Source organism: Cervus elaphus, chromosome 18, assembly GCF_910594005.1.
Source record: "Cervus elaphus chromosome 18, mCerEla1.1, whole genome shotgun sequence".
Lineage (NCBI taxonomy): Eukaryota > Metazoa > Chordata > Mammalia > Artiodactyla > Cervidae > Cervus > Cervus elaphus.
Window position 1 is genome coordinate 101411369 of NC_057832.1, and position 12379 is coordinate 101423747.

A 12379-nucleotide genomic window follows, 5' to 3' on the forward strand; every position below is an offset into this window, starting at 1 on the left:
CTTTTTTTACATTGAAAAATTCCTGACAATATTTTCATAAGACAGTTGTGTTTGTTAGAAGAGAAATTGTGAAGCTCTTGATGGATGAAGTATTTGTAAGCTTTTCAGGTTAATTAAGAGTCAGAATAGAAGGATTGGTTGAAGAAACAGAGAATTTTACCTCCAATGTTCAGAATGACTTTAAAGATCAGGAAGTCCTTCATCTGATTGTGACTGTTCCTGTGATCACTACCTTAGGAGCTCTTAGAAGAATTTCCCCCAGTGGATTGTGATTTCTTTTTCAGAATAGTCATAGAAGACTTTAAGGAGAAAGAGGAGATGGAGACTTTCCTAAGGTGAACAAACATAAGGTGGAATCAGCCAGACACACCCAGTTGGAGTAAATAAATATATTGGTTTTAACAGTGATGGAATCCTAGAATGGCAGAATTTGGAAGGAACCTCAGGCTCTGTCCAACTCTTAAACACCAGTTTTACAGATGAGGAACTTACTTATCAAAAGTCCTGTAACAAATTACTGTCGGAGACTTAGGTAATATGACAATCGCGTGCTCTGTCGCTTCAGTCTTGTCTGACAGTTTGCAGCCCTGTGGACTGTAGCCTGCCAGTCTCCTCTGTCCATGGGATTCTCTATGCAAGAATACTAGAGTGGGTTGCTATGCCCTCCTTCAGGGGTCTTCCCGACCCAGGGATCGAACCTGCATCTCATATGTCTCCTGCATTGGCTTGGGCTTCACTGGTGGTTCAGATGGTAAAGAATCTGCCTGCAGTGCAGGAGACCCAGGTTCAATCCCTTGGTGGGGAAGATCCCCGGATAAGGGAACGGCAACCCATTCCAGTATTCATGCCTGGAGAATTCCATGGACAGAGGAGCCTGGTGGGCTACAGCCCCTGGGGTCACAAAGAGTCAGACCAGACTGAGTGACTAAGACACAAAAAGATACAAAATTTATTACTTTTCTAATTGTCTCTATTGTTGCTTTGTATTTTTCTGCTGTTTTCTTATCTCCCTCAGTTTTCTGTTTATCTCTGTATAGTTCCATCTTTTACTTTTTCCTCTCTCTCCTCTTCAGTTAGCCATTATGTAGAATATTTTAAAGTCATTATTTATCTTAAATAATTTTATCTTATCCTGTTTACGGCTTGTAAGAAGGATCATTTAACTTTTATGTGCCTTTAACAAAAAGAACTAAAATATACTGTTTTATTTCTAAATTTGTAATTATTATATTTATTATCATCTTATCACTATTGTTAGTAGGAGCGCCACAACATTTTGTTTGGAAAAAAAAGATTTCCTACTCTTGTAATGGGAAAATACTATTGGCCAGAATAGACTGGATGGGGCAAGAACTGTCATGAAAACCTATGGGAGTAGATAATATTAATAGAAACACTCAATAAAACATGCTGTAAATCCATTTGTTCCCCTTACTTTAACATTTAAAATATAAATGTTAATTTATGAGTGCTAATTTAAGAAGGAGAGAGCTTACTTTAAGTCCACAGGCAAAGAAAAAGAAACTAATTGAGTTTATGAGATAGAGCTTTTCTTCTCAAAGCCATGTGAAAGGACTTGAAAGCTGAAGGGTGTGGTGGCAATTGAGCTTCATAATTGCCCAGAAAAGAAAGAGATTAGGGAGGTTCTGTAAATCACACAGTCTTTGGCAAGTATACAAGTCAGGGAGAACAGACAGTTTTACTTTAAGTTCTTTGCAAAAGTATTTACTTTCAGTGGCTAAATGAAGCAAAAGGAAATCCTTTATTCAGATTGAAATCAGAGTCAAATGACAGAATTTACAGTAAAGGTAACTCTGTAAATTATAATCTGTTTGAGCTCATGTAAAAGAAAACCCTAGTTTGAAAAGTAAGGGAATGTTGTTTTATCATATAACAATAAGTCCAGAGAGGTAAGGTAGATTTCATGGTTAGTGGATTCAGTGATCCGGTTTCTTTCTCTATCTCTCTCTGTCCTGTCATCATTACAGAGTTGATTTCATTCTTGAATGTAGCAGTTATGTACATTTGCATGTTGATATAAACATTTCCAGGGGAACAAAAGTAGATTTTTTCTTCCTTCTCTGTATATTCATTCAGAAGTAAGAAGATATTTCCCTAAAGCAACCCACCCCATCCCACCCCACCCCACCCGCCAGGAGATCCTCATGATTCAGTAGCCAGAAATTGGTTTCATGCCATTCTTAAACTAATCTTTGTTGAAGAGCACAGGATTAGGAATTGATAATAATTTGGAGTAGAATGGATGTATGTGGGGAGTTCAATCTCCATCATAGTACCTAGTATAGACCACCATAGTACCTAGTATAACTAGTTACTATACTGTAACAATTCCTGTTAAGAACGAGATTTAGAATTTATTAAATGAAGAAAGTAAAGCATAGTGAAACATGAGTCCCCGCCTGACCACTTAAAGCTCTGTGGTTTGGGTTAAATTCATTGATTAGTCTTAGGTATGCAGTTCCACATCTATAAAATGAAGATAATAATGTGTAATTCATAAGGTTGATTTTAGAATTAAATCAGATAAGATAGCACAGATTCTAACATTTAGTATTCAATAAATATACTATTAACAGTTACTGGTACTTTTATCTCTATACAATTTTATACTTAAACTGTAAAAATGGTTATTTTCACTTTAAAGGACTAGTTTTGTTTTTTCCCGAAGATAAAGAGCCTAGTCCAAAGTTGTTGGAGCTCCCGTTTCCTTTTCTAGTTTTTTGGGATAATAGTACAAAAATGGGGAGAACTTAGTAAGTTTAGTATGAGCTGCTGCTGAAAAAATTTGTGTACATGGTCGTGTGAACTTATATTTTGCTATTTATATTTGAAGTAGCATAAAAACTAAAGTGACATATTTTATGAAAATGTGCTGTTGTTTTAGTGTCATATTAGGTAGGCTTCTACATTTTGGTCTTTTTTTTTGCTGTAATAAAAAGTGTAAGCTATTAAGATGTAATTCTTTTTCCTTTAATATTTGCAGATGGCTTGTTCAATCAGTATATCAGTCAGCAGGAATATAAGCCACGATGGAGTCAGATCATTCCCAAAAGTACCAAAGGTAAGTCTGACCTTCTAGGTTGTGGGTGCTTTTGCTTTAATGTTCCATTTTCATTTGTGCTCAAGTTTCACTGTACCCTACTAATGAAAAGCAGGTGCTTAAAAAAAAGACATAGGTTCCTCAGCAAGATGGCAGAGGTTGTTTATTACATTAAATTTTTCTTTCAAATTTTTTTGTTTTATGGCTATAACAGAAGGTTGGGCATTATTTACACAGAATAGCAGCACAAACTGCTTTTATATAGAGACTCTGTAAAATTATAGGTTATGGTATTATAATGCCAAACACGTGTCCCTAGAAAACCTTAAATTCTGCAAAATTGCTCACAAAGCTCATAGGACTTATGAGAGAGGTAGAAATGGGACATACCATTCTAAATCTGTGGAACTTAATAGCCAGATACTAATAAAAACTAGTGCAGTAATTCTAATAAGAATAAGTGCTAGTATGTAGAGTTGGACATGACTGAACAACGACAGTTAAATATAGGCGTTTATATTAAGCATCACAGTGATTTTGGAACCTTAAATCTTGGGCACACACTTCTTTTTTTGAGCTATAGACACTAGAGGACACTTGATGCTAATGAAGACTATTTTTGTCAGAACTTAAAATCTGACCTTGGGTGTGATATTCTTCAGTAATCTGTCTTTTCATATGGGAGAAGTTTCTGTCACTCCTTCATTGGCACTCACTGCTTTGTCAGATGGTTAACATAATGCAAAGTATAGCAGTTCTTAAATGCAACTGCTTGTGGTAAAGGAAGGCAGTTCTGTGGATGTTCAGCTTTCTTCCTCTGCTCTTCATACATTGTCAAAGCCTTCATTTTATTTGTGAGAAGGCTTTCCCAGATATAGTGTTAAACATCAATATACTGGAGAAAATTGCTAATGAACCTGCATAAGTTCTGAGTTACATTGGCATCATTTTCCTATTTTATCAGTCACATCCAAGGTAATTTTCTTCAAAGAAGTACGTGTGGTAGCAAACAGATTGTAGATGTACATATCTGAAAGCTAATGGATTAAATATATAAAATGCAAGCATACTGACAATAAATTTATTTTAGTGTTCTCTTAATCTATTCTTGAAAGTGGTAATACTGACTTTACTGATCGGAGAGAAGAAGGAAGAAAAGGGCAAAACTTCTACAATAATGAGCTGCAGAATCTAAACCTATCTATTAAAAAGGGGAAAGAATTTGCAGGAAACTTCTGAATGATTAGTGCTTGAATATATTTTCAGTTTTGCATCTTATGTATAATATATAAGAACTAACATTTCAGTCTTTTTAATAATATCCCGGTGAAATCAGTAAAAACTTGGGTGGTCCCTGTTTTACATAGGAGAAGGCTGATTCAGGGAAAGTTATTAGCTAACATAATACATTTCAATTAATGGGAGAATTGCAAAGAAAAATTCGGTTTTCAAGTTTACATCAAGTAAGGCATTAGAATCTTGTAGCTGTTGAACCACGGAAATGAAATTTTATCTTCATTTATGTAGGATCTGATATAAAGTAAGATCAAAGTTGAATAATAGTTTTCTCCTACTGAAGTTTAAGATTTTCACTCATTGTATTTATTTATCTGGCTGCACCAGGTCCTGGTTGTGTTACGCAGATCTTTGTTGTGGAATGAGGGCCCTTCCGTTGCAGTGCTCGGTTTCTCTGTAGTTAGTGCGCCGTCTTACTTGCCCTGCAGCATGTGGGATCTTTTCCCAACCAGGGTTCGAACCCACTTCCCCTGCATTGGAAGGCGAATTCTTAACCACTGGACCAGCAGGGAAGTCCCTTCACTGATTATATTTAAACCTGCCTATTAAGCTCTGTGGTATGTAAATAAGAATCAAAAGAAAGCAAATTTTACATTTTGTCACACAGTATTACTCAAAGTGGTGGATTATGTGGAAACTGATTTCTGAAATATTGGAAAACAAAATTAGTAAAGTGAGGAAATTATCATTAATGTAAAACTTGATAGCAACATAGTTATCAGTAGCTAGTTTAATGAACTTTAAAACTGCTCATTAGGGACTTCCCTGGTGGTCCAGTGGCTAGGACTACATGTTCCCAGTGTAGGGGTCCTGAGTTTGAGCCCTGGGCAGGGAACTAGAACCCCAAATGCTGCAACTAAGACCCAGTGCAGCCAAATAAATAAGAATAAAATTTTTTTTAATAATAAAAATAAAACTGCTCATTTTACTAATAACCCATGCCTAGAGTTATAAGACCTGCAGTCTAATTCTGTAATTGTTTTCCACCTTCACTTTGTCACTCCACCAGTTTAGAGATTTTACGTTTTTGTGGAATATCCTATGTCTTTGCTGCTTAATGGCATTGATTCTAAATAAGTTGAAAATAGCTTGCAGTGCATTAAGAGCCTGAAAGCAATTAGAAAAAAAGAGCAAGATAATTATTATAAATTTAGTTATAAGTAATATTTCTTCTATGAGTCCTCTTATTCTTAATATTGAAGGAATAGGTGTGTTATTTTCACTACTACTCATTACAGACTTATGAATGAAGTTACTCTGGATATGCAGTTGTTACTTCTTTTAAAAAAATACATTGTTTCTACTTCAGGTGATGGAGAAGATAACCGGCCAGGAATGAGGGGAGGTCATCAGATGGTTATTGACGTCCAGACAGGTAAGGACCACTTGGAATGGAAAGCAGATTTTTTAAAAAAATCATACATTATTAAATATCAGATACTCATGAATATATATACTTCTTTCCATTCCTTGCAGGGGTTACATGCAATTGGCCATAACCAAGTAGCAAAGAAAATAGGCATTTGTTTCAGATATAACCAAAACCAGGCAATGGCACATCAGCCTGGGGAGGCTGCTGCACAGATGAAATTAGAAAACCTAGAAGAAATGTATTATGCAGACCTTTATATGTGTGTGTGTATAGTTTTATATGTGCTTCATTTCACAGTAAGCTGTAATATTTCTTGATTTTTAGTGCATTTATATTTTAATGCCATAATATGGGAATTGTTGTAGTAAAAGAAAAGGTATATTTTTAGAGGGAGAGGATATAAAATTAGGTAGCCTAATGTTGGTAGATCCATTAATTGCTAAACACTGTACACAGGTGTATAAATAATTTGCTTTAGTTAATCTTTCTTGCCTTTTTAATTTTCTGTAACTTGATAATACAGTTTTCCCCTAGGTTTCTACATCCTAGAACAGCTTAAATACTGTTATATTTAGAAGTTAATGCTAAAATTGTAATCAGCTTCAAATTACCATCTTGAGAAGCAAATAATACCGAGAATTCTGTATAATTTTATTTTATTTGGTTTTAAAAAAACTTTACCACATAAAATGCCAATATTCACCCAAATAATATTTTACTTGTAATAGAAACTCTTTTATTAGTATTGTGTTATGCTGACAGTAGTTCTTCAGGAATAGTCTTTGATTCATAATTTAAAAAAATTATTGCAGTGCAGATAGTAATGATCTAGGCATTAACATTATCACACATGTTTTATAAGTAAAAGGAAAATTATAATATTTTATTTAAAATCCACTGCTAAATTTGTAGAGTAGCCTGTGAGTTTGTTTAGTATTATTAGGGTCTCTTTGGAAAAGGTTCATTTTGAGACATAGGAATTTGCTTTCCTAGTCTTAGCTTCTCTTCCCAAACCCCTTCCTTCCCACAGAAATAGGTTTGACTCAGCTGTAGTCTTAAGCATCTTTTTTTTCTACCTGAGAGTTCAATAAATAATGCATATGCTTATTTCTCAAAGAATCAGATCTATATATAAGTTGATTTTTTTAATCCAGAAAAGTTAAATCTGTATGATAAAAGAGGTAAAATTTTGTGTTTAGATTGTCTACAGTAGCTTTTCTCCTCTTTTGAACATAGAGTGGAATTTATAATGCCATTCCTTTTTTCTCAGTCACGATGAAAATATTATTAGGTCCTCCTTTAAAAATTGCTAAGAAAATATTAAAAAAGATTGTTTGTTTGGAAAGCTACTTTTATTTCCTAGATAAAATGCTATTTTTCTTAAATATGAAAATAATGTGGCTTACTTTAACATTTAAAGTTTTCCTTATCAAGGAGCGGAAGGAATTTTCATAGTGCTTACTGTGTTGCTTATTATGGAATGTGGCCTATATAAAATAGGTTAAAGTACATGTGTAACAAAAGAGAAAGATTTTCTTTTTTTGTAACCCATGATATTTGAGAATGGAAAATGAGAAGATTCAAATGATAGGCAGATGTCCTAACAGAACTTGGTATTAAGCAGAGACATTTACAAGTAAAATCTGACTTTTTGGGTCAGAGATCCTTGAAGTAAAATACTTACAGCATGTAGTGATAAAGACCCACATTTTTTTTGGTAATATCTTGGTTTTATGAATTAAGGGGAGGATGTCAGCAGACTCTTGTTAGTCAAGATCCTTATCCCTACACTCCCTTTAAAAAAATACTTGAAAGGAAAAGAGTTGTTTCAGTATTTACTGCATTTGCTTTAGAAACTATAAGAAAACAATGACTTAAAGTAAGTCATTGTAAATAAGTAAGAATGACTTATAGGCATGGGATATATTCCAGATGGAATCTTTAAAGGATTAATCTCTCATAGCTTCTGAAGATTTATTACAGATTAACAAAGATCTACAATGAAAAATTGACCAGTATCCATACTTCTGTTTGAGGACTGGTTTATAGAAGTGTAATAAAAGTACTTTGTAAATATATTTTTGAGCAAATATTTCTACCATAGGAAATTTAGAGATTTATCTATCAATACGTCTGTATATGGGTATGTATGTTCGCTCAGTCGTGTCCAACTCTTGCTTCCCCATGGATTTGTAGTCCACCAGGCTTCTCTATCCACTATGCCAAATAGAGGGATTTTAATTTAGAGCCATTTTGTATCTGTTTCAGTGATTTTTTTCCCCCTAGACTTTCTAAATGCTGGGTCAGGCTTTATTTAGCCCCAGGGGCCTTCCCAGGTGGCTCAGTGGTAAAGAATCTGCCTGCCAATGCAGGGGACACAAGAGAGATGCAGGTTTGATCCCCGGGTCAGGAAGATCCCTTAGAGGAGGACATGGCAGCCTACTCACAGTATTCTCATCTGGGGAATTCCATGGACAGAAGAACCTGGTGGGCTACAGTCAATGGGATTGTGAAGAGTTGGACACGACTGATCATGCCCACATGCGTGTGATAATAAAATGAGATTTTGAGCCTTTAAAACAGGAGCCAAAAACTTAAAGTCTGGTAAACTAATCATGATAGTCAATTAACATAAAGTTGTCCATAACTCAAGTGAGCTTGATGGTCAGTGTTACCATTGCTGCTTATAGTGTGGAAATAGTACGAACTACTTGAATGGTGAAATTCAAGGAGTTTAACCACATTTCGATGATCCTTTGTATGAGTAATAAGGTTGGTATGTAAAACTTATTGGTGTGGAATTCTTCCTTTTGAGATACACACATACACACACATATATATACACACACACATACATATACATACATACATATATATATACACACACATACTTACAGATGCTAACATTGACTAGCACTGAGCGACTTAGAATGCTTTTAATGTTACCTTCAGTACCAGTGACCTATTCCTTTACATATTTTTGTTGATAACAGGTTGTCATTTTCTTAATAGTGTAATTTGGGGCTTCCCTGGTAGCTCAGATGGTTAAGACTCTGCCTGCCAACACAGGAGACCCAGGTTCGATCCCTGGGTCAGGAAGATATACTGGAGAAGGAAATGGCAACCCACTCCAGCATTCTTGCCTGGAGAATTCTGTGTACAGAGGAGCCTGGCAGACTGCAGTCCATGGGGTTGCAAAGAGTCAGACACCACTGAGCGACTGATACACACACACACACACACACAGGGTCGCAGAGTCGGACACCACTGAGCAACTGATACACACGCACACACATATAAACTAGTGATGCAGTTAGGATTGGAATCCAGATTGAGGTAGAGGAGGAATGCAGCTTCTGAGGATTCAGGTGTCTGGAAGCAGAGATAAAAGTAAGGCAAGATGCCCTAGGATTCAACCAAGTCAGAAAAAGCTTTGTACTTTCATAACATTCTAGGATTGTGGTTTAGGTTAAGTTTAAGCAGGTGTTTACTTATGAGGTAGGTAATCCAGGAATCTGCTATATCAAGAGAAAACAAAAGGAATTTTAAAAATGCCATTCAAAAATCTAGTAACTTCTATACCCTGGCATTCTTAATCTTTTGTTTCAGCTAACCCTTGCTGGCTATAGTCCTTTCTATTGCCATGCTCTATTCTTTTGGTATTTCTTTGTTTTCTTAGATGAGGCTTCATAAGTGGGCTCTAAGAGGCCCATGATACTCTTGAAATGGTATGTAATATTTTTGTCTGCTTTTGTGGAGCTTTCTGGGAAGATTCATTACCTGTATATTTTTTAAAGAATTAAAATACCTCATAAGTTTTGACATTCCACAGTGAGTAAATACTGCTGGTATTCATATAAAATTTCAAATGAAATTTCTCGCTCTGTGTATTCATGTTGAAATAATAGTATTTACAAAGTAAACTCTTGCCAACCTTTCCTCTACTCTTTTTTTTTCTGGATTATTTGCTGCTTGGTATAAGGTGGTGGTTGAGGAAGAGAGCATAGGGAATAAAGTCAGAGAGGTAGTGATGGGCGATTGTGTTGTTTTTTGTAAGAACTGTAACCTTTATTCATAGTGAGAGATTAATGGGAAATATTGTTGGGTTTTGAGAAATGTTACTGTTAATAATCGACTTTGCATTTTAACAAAACAAATTAGGTGATGGACAGAAGTAGAGGGACCTTTTAAAAGGAAGCAGTTCTTACCAGAGAAGTAATGATAGCATTGGAATTTACTAGAGTGGTGATCACAGTGATGAGAATTAATCAAATTTTGGGTGTGTTTTGAAGATGTCACATACAGCTGACAGGATTTACTGACAGTCTGGATATGAGTAAGTGAAAGGAGTAAAGGATAACTCAAGGTTATGATCTGATTAATTGGGAAAATAGTATAGCCATTCCCTAAGATGGGTAGAAAAAGACGATTAAATATGGTTGGTTGTTCAGCAGGTTGATTTCAGACAGGTTAAGTTTGAGATTCCAGTTACAAATCCTAGTAGATATTTCTAGTAAGTGGTTAGTTATATTACTTTGGGTTTCAGAAGACAGCTCCAGGCTGAATAATCATTTCCCTCTTTGTGTTTGCATAGAACTTTGTTCATCCTATTATTTTTACTATAGTGATTTCCATATTGTTTTAGAGTTGCTTGTGTAGGTGTTATGTGTCCCATTCTTCTCTCCTTTCTATCTCCCATCCCCAGTGGTCTTATTGTGGCCCAGGAGTGGGGAGAGAGGAATTTGCATTATTTATTTTTGTGGTCCCAGAGCCTGGTATGGAGTATGTACTAAATATTTGTTCAATTGAATCAGAATTTTAAAATCCATTTTGCTTTGAGTGGAAAGAAAGATATTTATTTAGAAACTACACTCTTACATTGCTTTAAACCTTGGTGAGTAGATCATGTCATAATGTCATTTGTTTAATATGCTAATATTTTTCTGAGGTGAATTTATGTTATTGATTATATTCTAGTATATTTAAATTTTCTGATGATCTGTATATAGACTATATTATCGTACAGCTGTAGTTACTACTTTGGGATCTAGGTAGAAAAATAAAATGTTTTATAGACTTTGTGTTTTTTTAGGGTAACATTTGGTGCCTTCTGGATTTAATTTGAGTGTAAGAGAATCTGGGCTATCTTTGAGATTTTTTTTTCTCTACAAATTCTTCTATTTCTATTATAAAATTAATGGCACAATTTATCAAGGTGGTCTCATATACTTTATTTTATTATGTATTCTTATAACTGCTACCATTAGGTTGATTTTAATCATCTTCTAAGATGCATTTCTTGTTAAGTCTTAGAAAGAACCTTTTCTAGTCCAGTCTTATTGATATAACAATCAGATATAGTGGTTGGAGGTTGAGTTTGTGGGAAGGAAGTGTGTATGTGTATTTGTTAAACATATCTGGATTTCAGTCCTGATTTTTTTTTCCCACTGACTTTTTGTTTGATCTGGAAGGAGTTATAATGATGATAAAAGCAGGAATAATTGATTTGTGGGAGTTAAATGAAATAATTTATAATATCTATAAATACATATTATTTATATGCAACATTAACATACAAATACATACTTATTAGTTCTGAGAGAATTTGATGTAGATTTAGAGGTCTTTTGTTTTTTGATATAATCTCACAGTGGAAATATTTTTAAGCAGGTTAAAAATTTTTGAAAAGCAATTTAAAGCAAGCAGTGTTGAAGGGAAAAAAAAATCTCACCTGTAATTCCACATTCTAGCCAGTATTATTTCAGTATAATTGTTTCATCTTTTGTATATATTGCCCTTACTGGTGTTTTAGAAAGTAAGGGAAACCATAGTATACTTTCATATTTTTAGAAAAAATCACTGAAACTCATTTTGAGAACTTTCTCATAAGAATTAGGTAGGTTTAGTGGTTGAGTGACTTTCCTCAAGTAGAATTTGAAGTAACCAGAAGTTCTATCTTTATAAAGTTGGTGCTTACATAGTGAAGTATAGAGAAGTCTAGTCCTTATTTTAAATATGCATTTCGAAGGTTTCCTGAGCAGGGCTCTTAATCGGTTGAAATTATATGTAATACTTGGTTTGCATATTCATTTTTCTGAAAGAGAATCCATGAATTCAGATCATCAAAGAGTTAAGAACATTTTCACTAGACTAAAATGTTTTTTTCAAACCTGAGGAGTAATATTTATTGAATACCTACAATATGTAGAGGTTGGGATTAGCACTTTAATATGTTCATTTATTTTATTTACTACTGGAAAGGTAGATAATCCTCATTATAGAGAATACGTGATGTTGTGTCCAGGGCTGTGGAGCTGGGATTTGAACCTAGATCTATAGGACTGTCTGGCTCCAAAGCCCGTGTTCATGCTGCTGTTACCTTGGTGATTCTTAGATTCTTATGCTGAAGATACAATGAAAAACAGAAAAGAGAAAACATAGTAGATTGTGAGAGCTAAATCCTGAGACCTTAGCAAATTTTAAATATGTAAATACTAACAAAGCATATAACTTCACCTAGAAAATACCATAAAGTAAAATTGAAAAGCATAGTTAATTGCTTTACATTCTTATTAAAAGCTATTGCAGATATAAAGAGTGAGGAACAACAACTTTCCTAATAATTGCTAACATTTATTGAGTGCTTGCAA

The 12379-nt window shown here is 34.5% G+C and overlaps 1 protein-coding gene across 5 annotated transcripts in view; it reads left to right on the top strand.

The window, feature by feature from the left end:
• Nucleotides 1-12379, top strand: part of MKLN1 (muskelin 1) — a 383297-nt gene that overhangs the window by 292090 nt on the left and 78828 nt on the right. For all 5 annotated transcript variants that reach the window (XM_043872031.1, XM_043872033.1, XM_043872030.1 and 2 more), the window contains 2 exons: nt 3005-3082; nt 5667-5732. In XM_043872031.1, coding sequence (XP_043727966.1) covers nt 3005-3082; nt 5667-5732 — 144 coding nt within the window. The remainder of the gene's footprint in view (nt 1-3004; nt 3083-5666; nt 5733-12379) is intronic.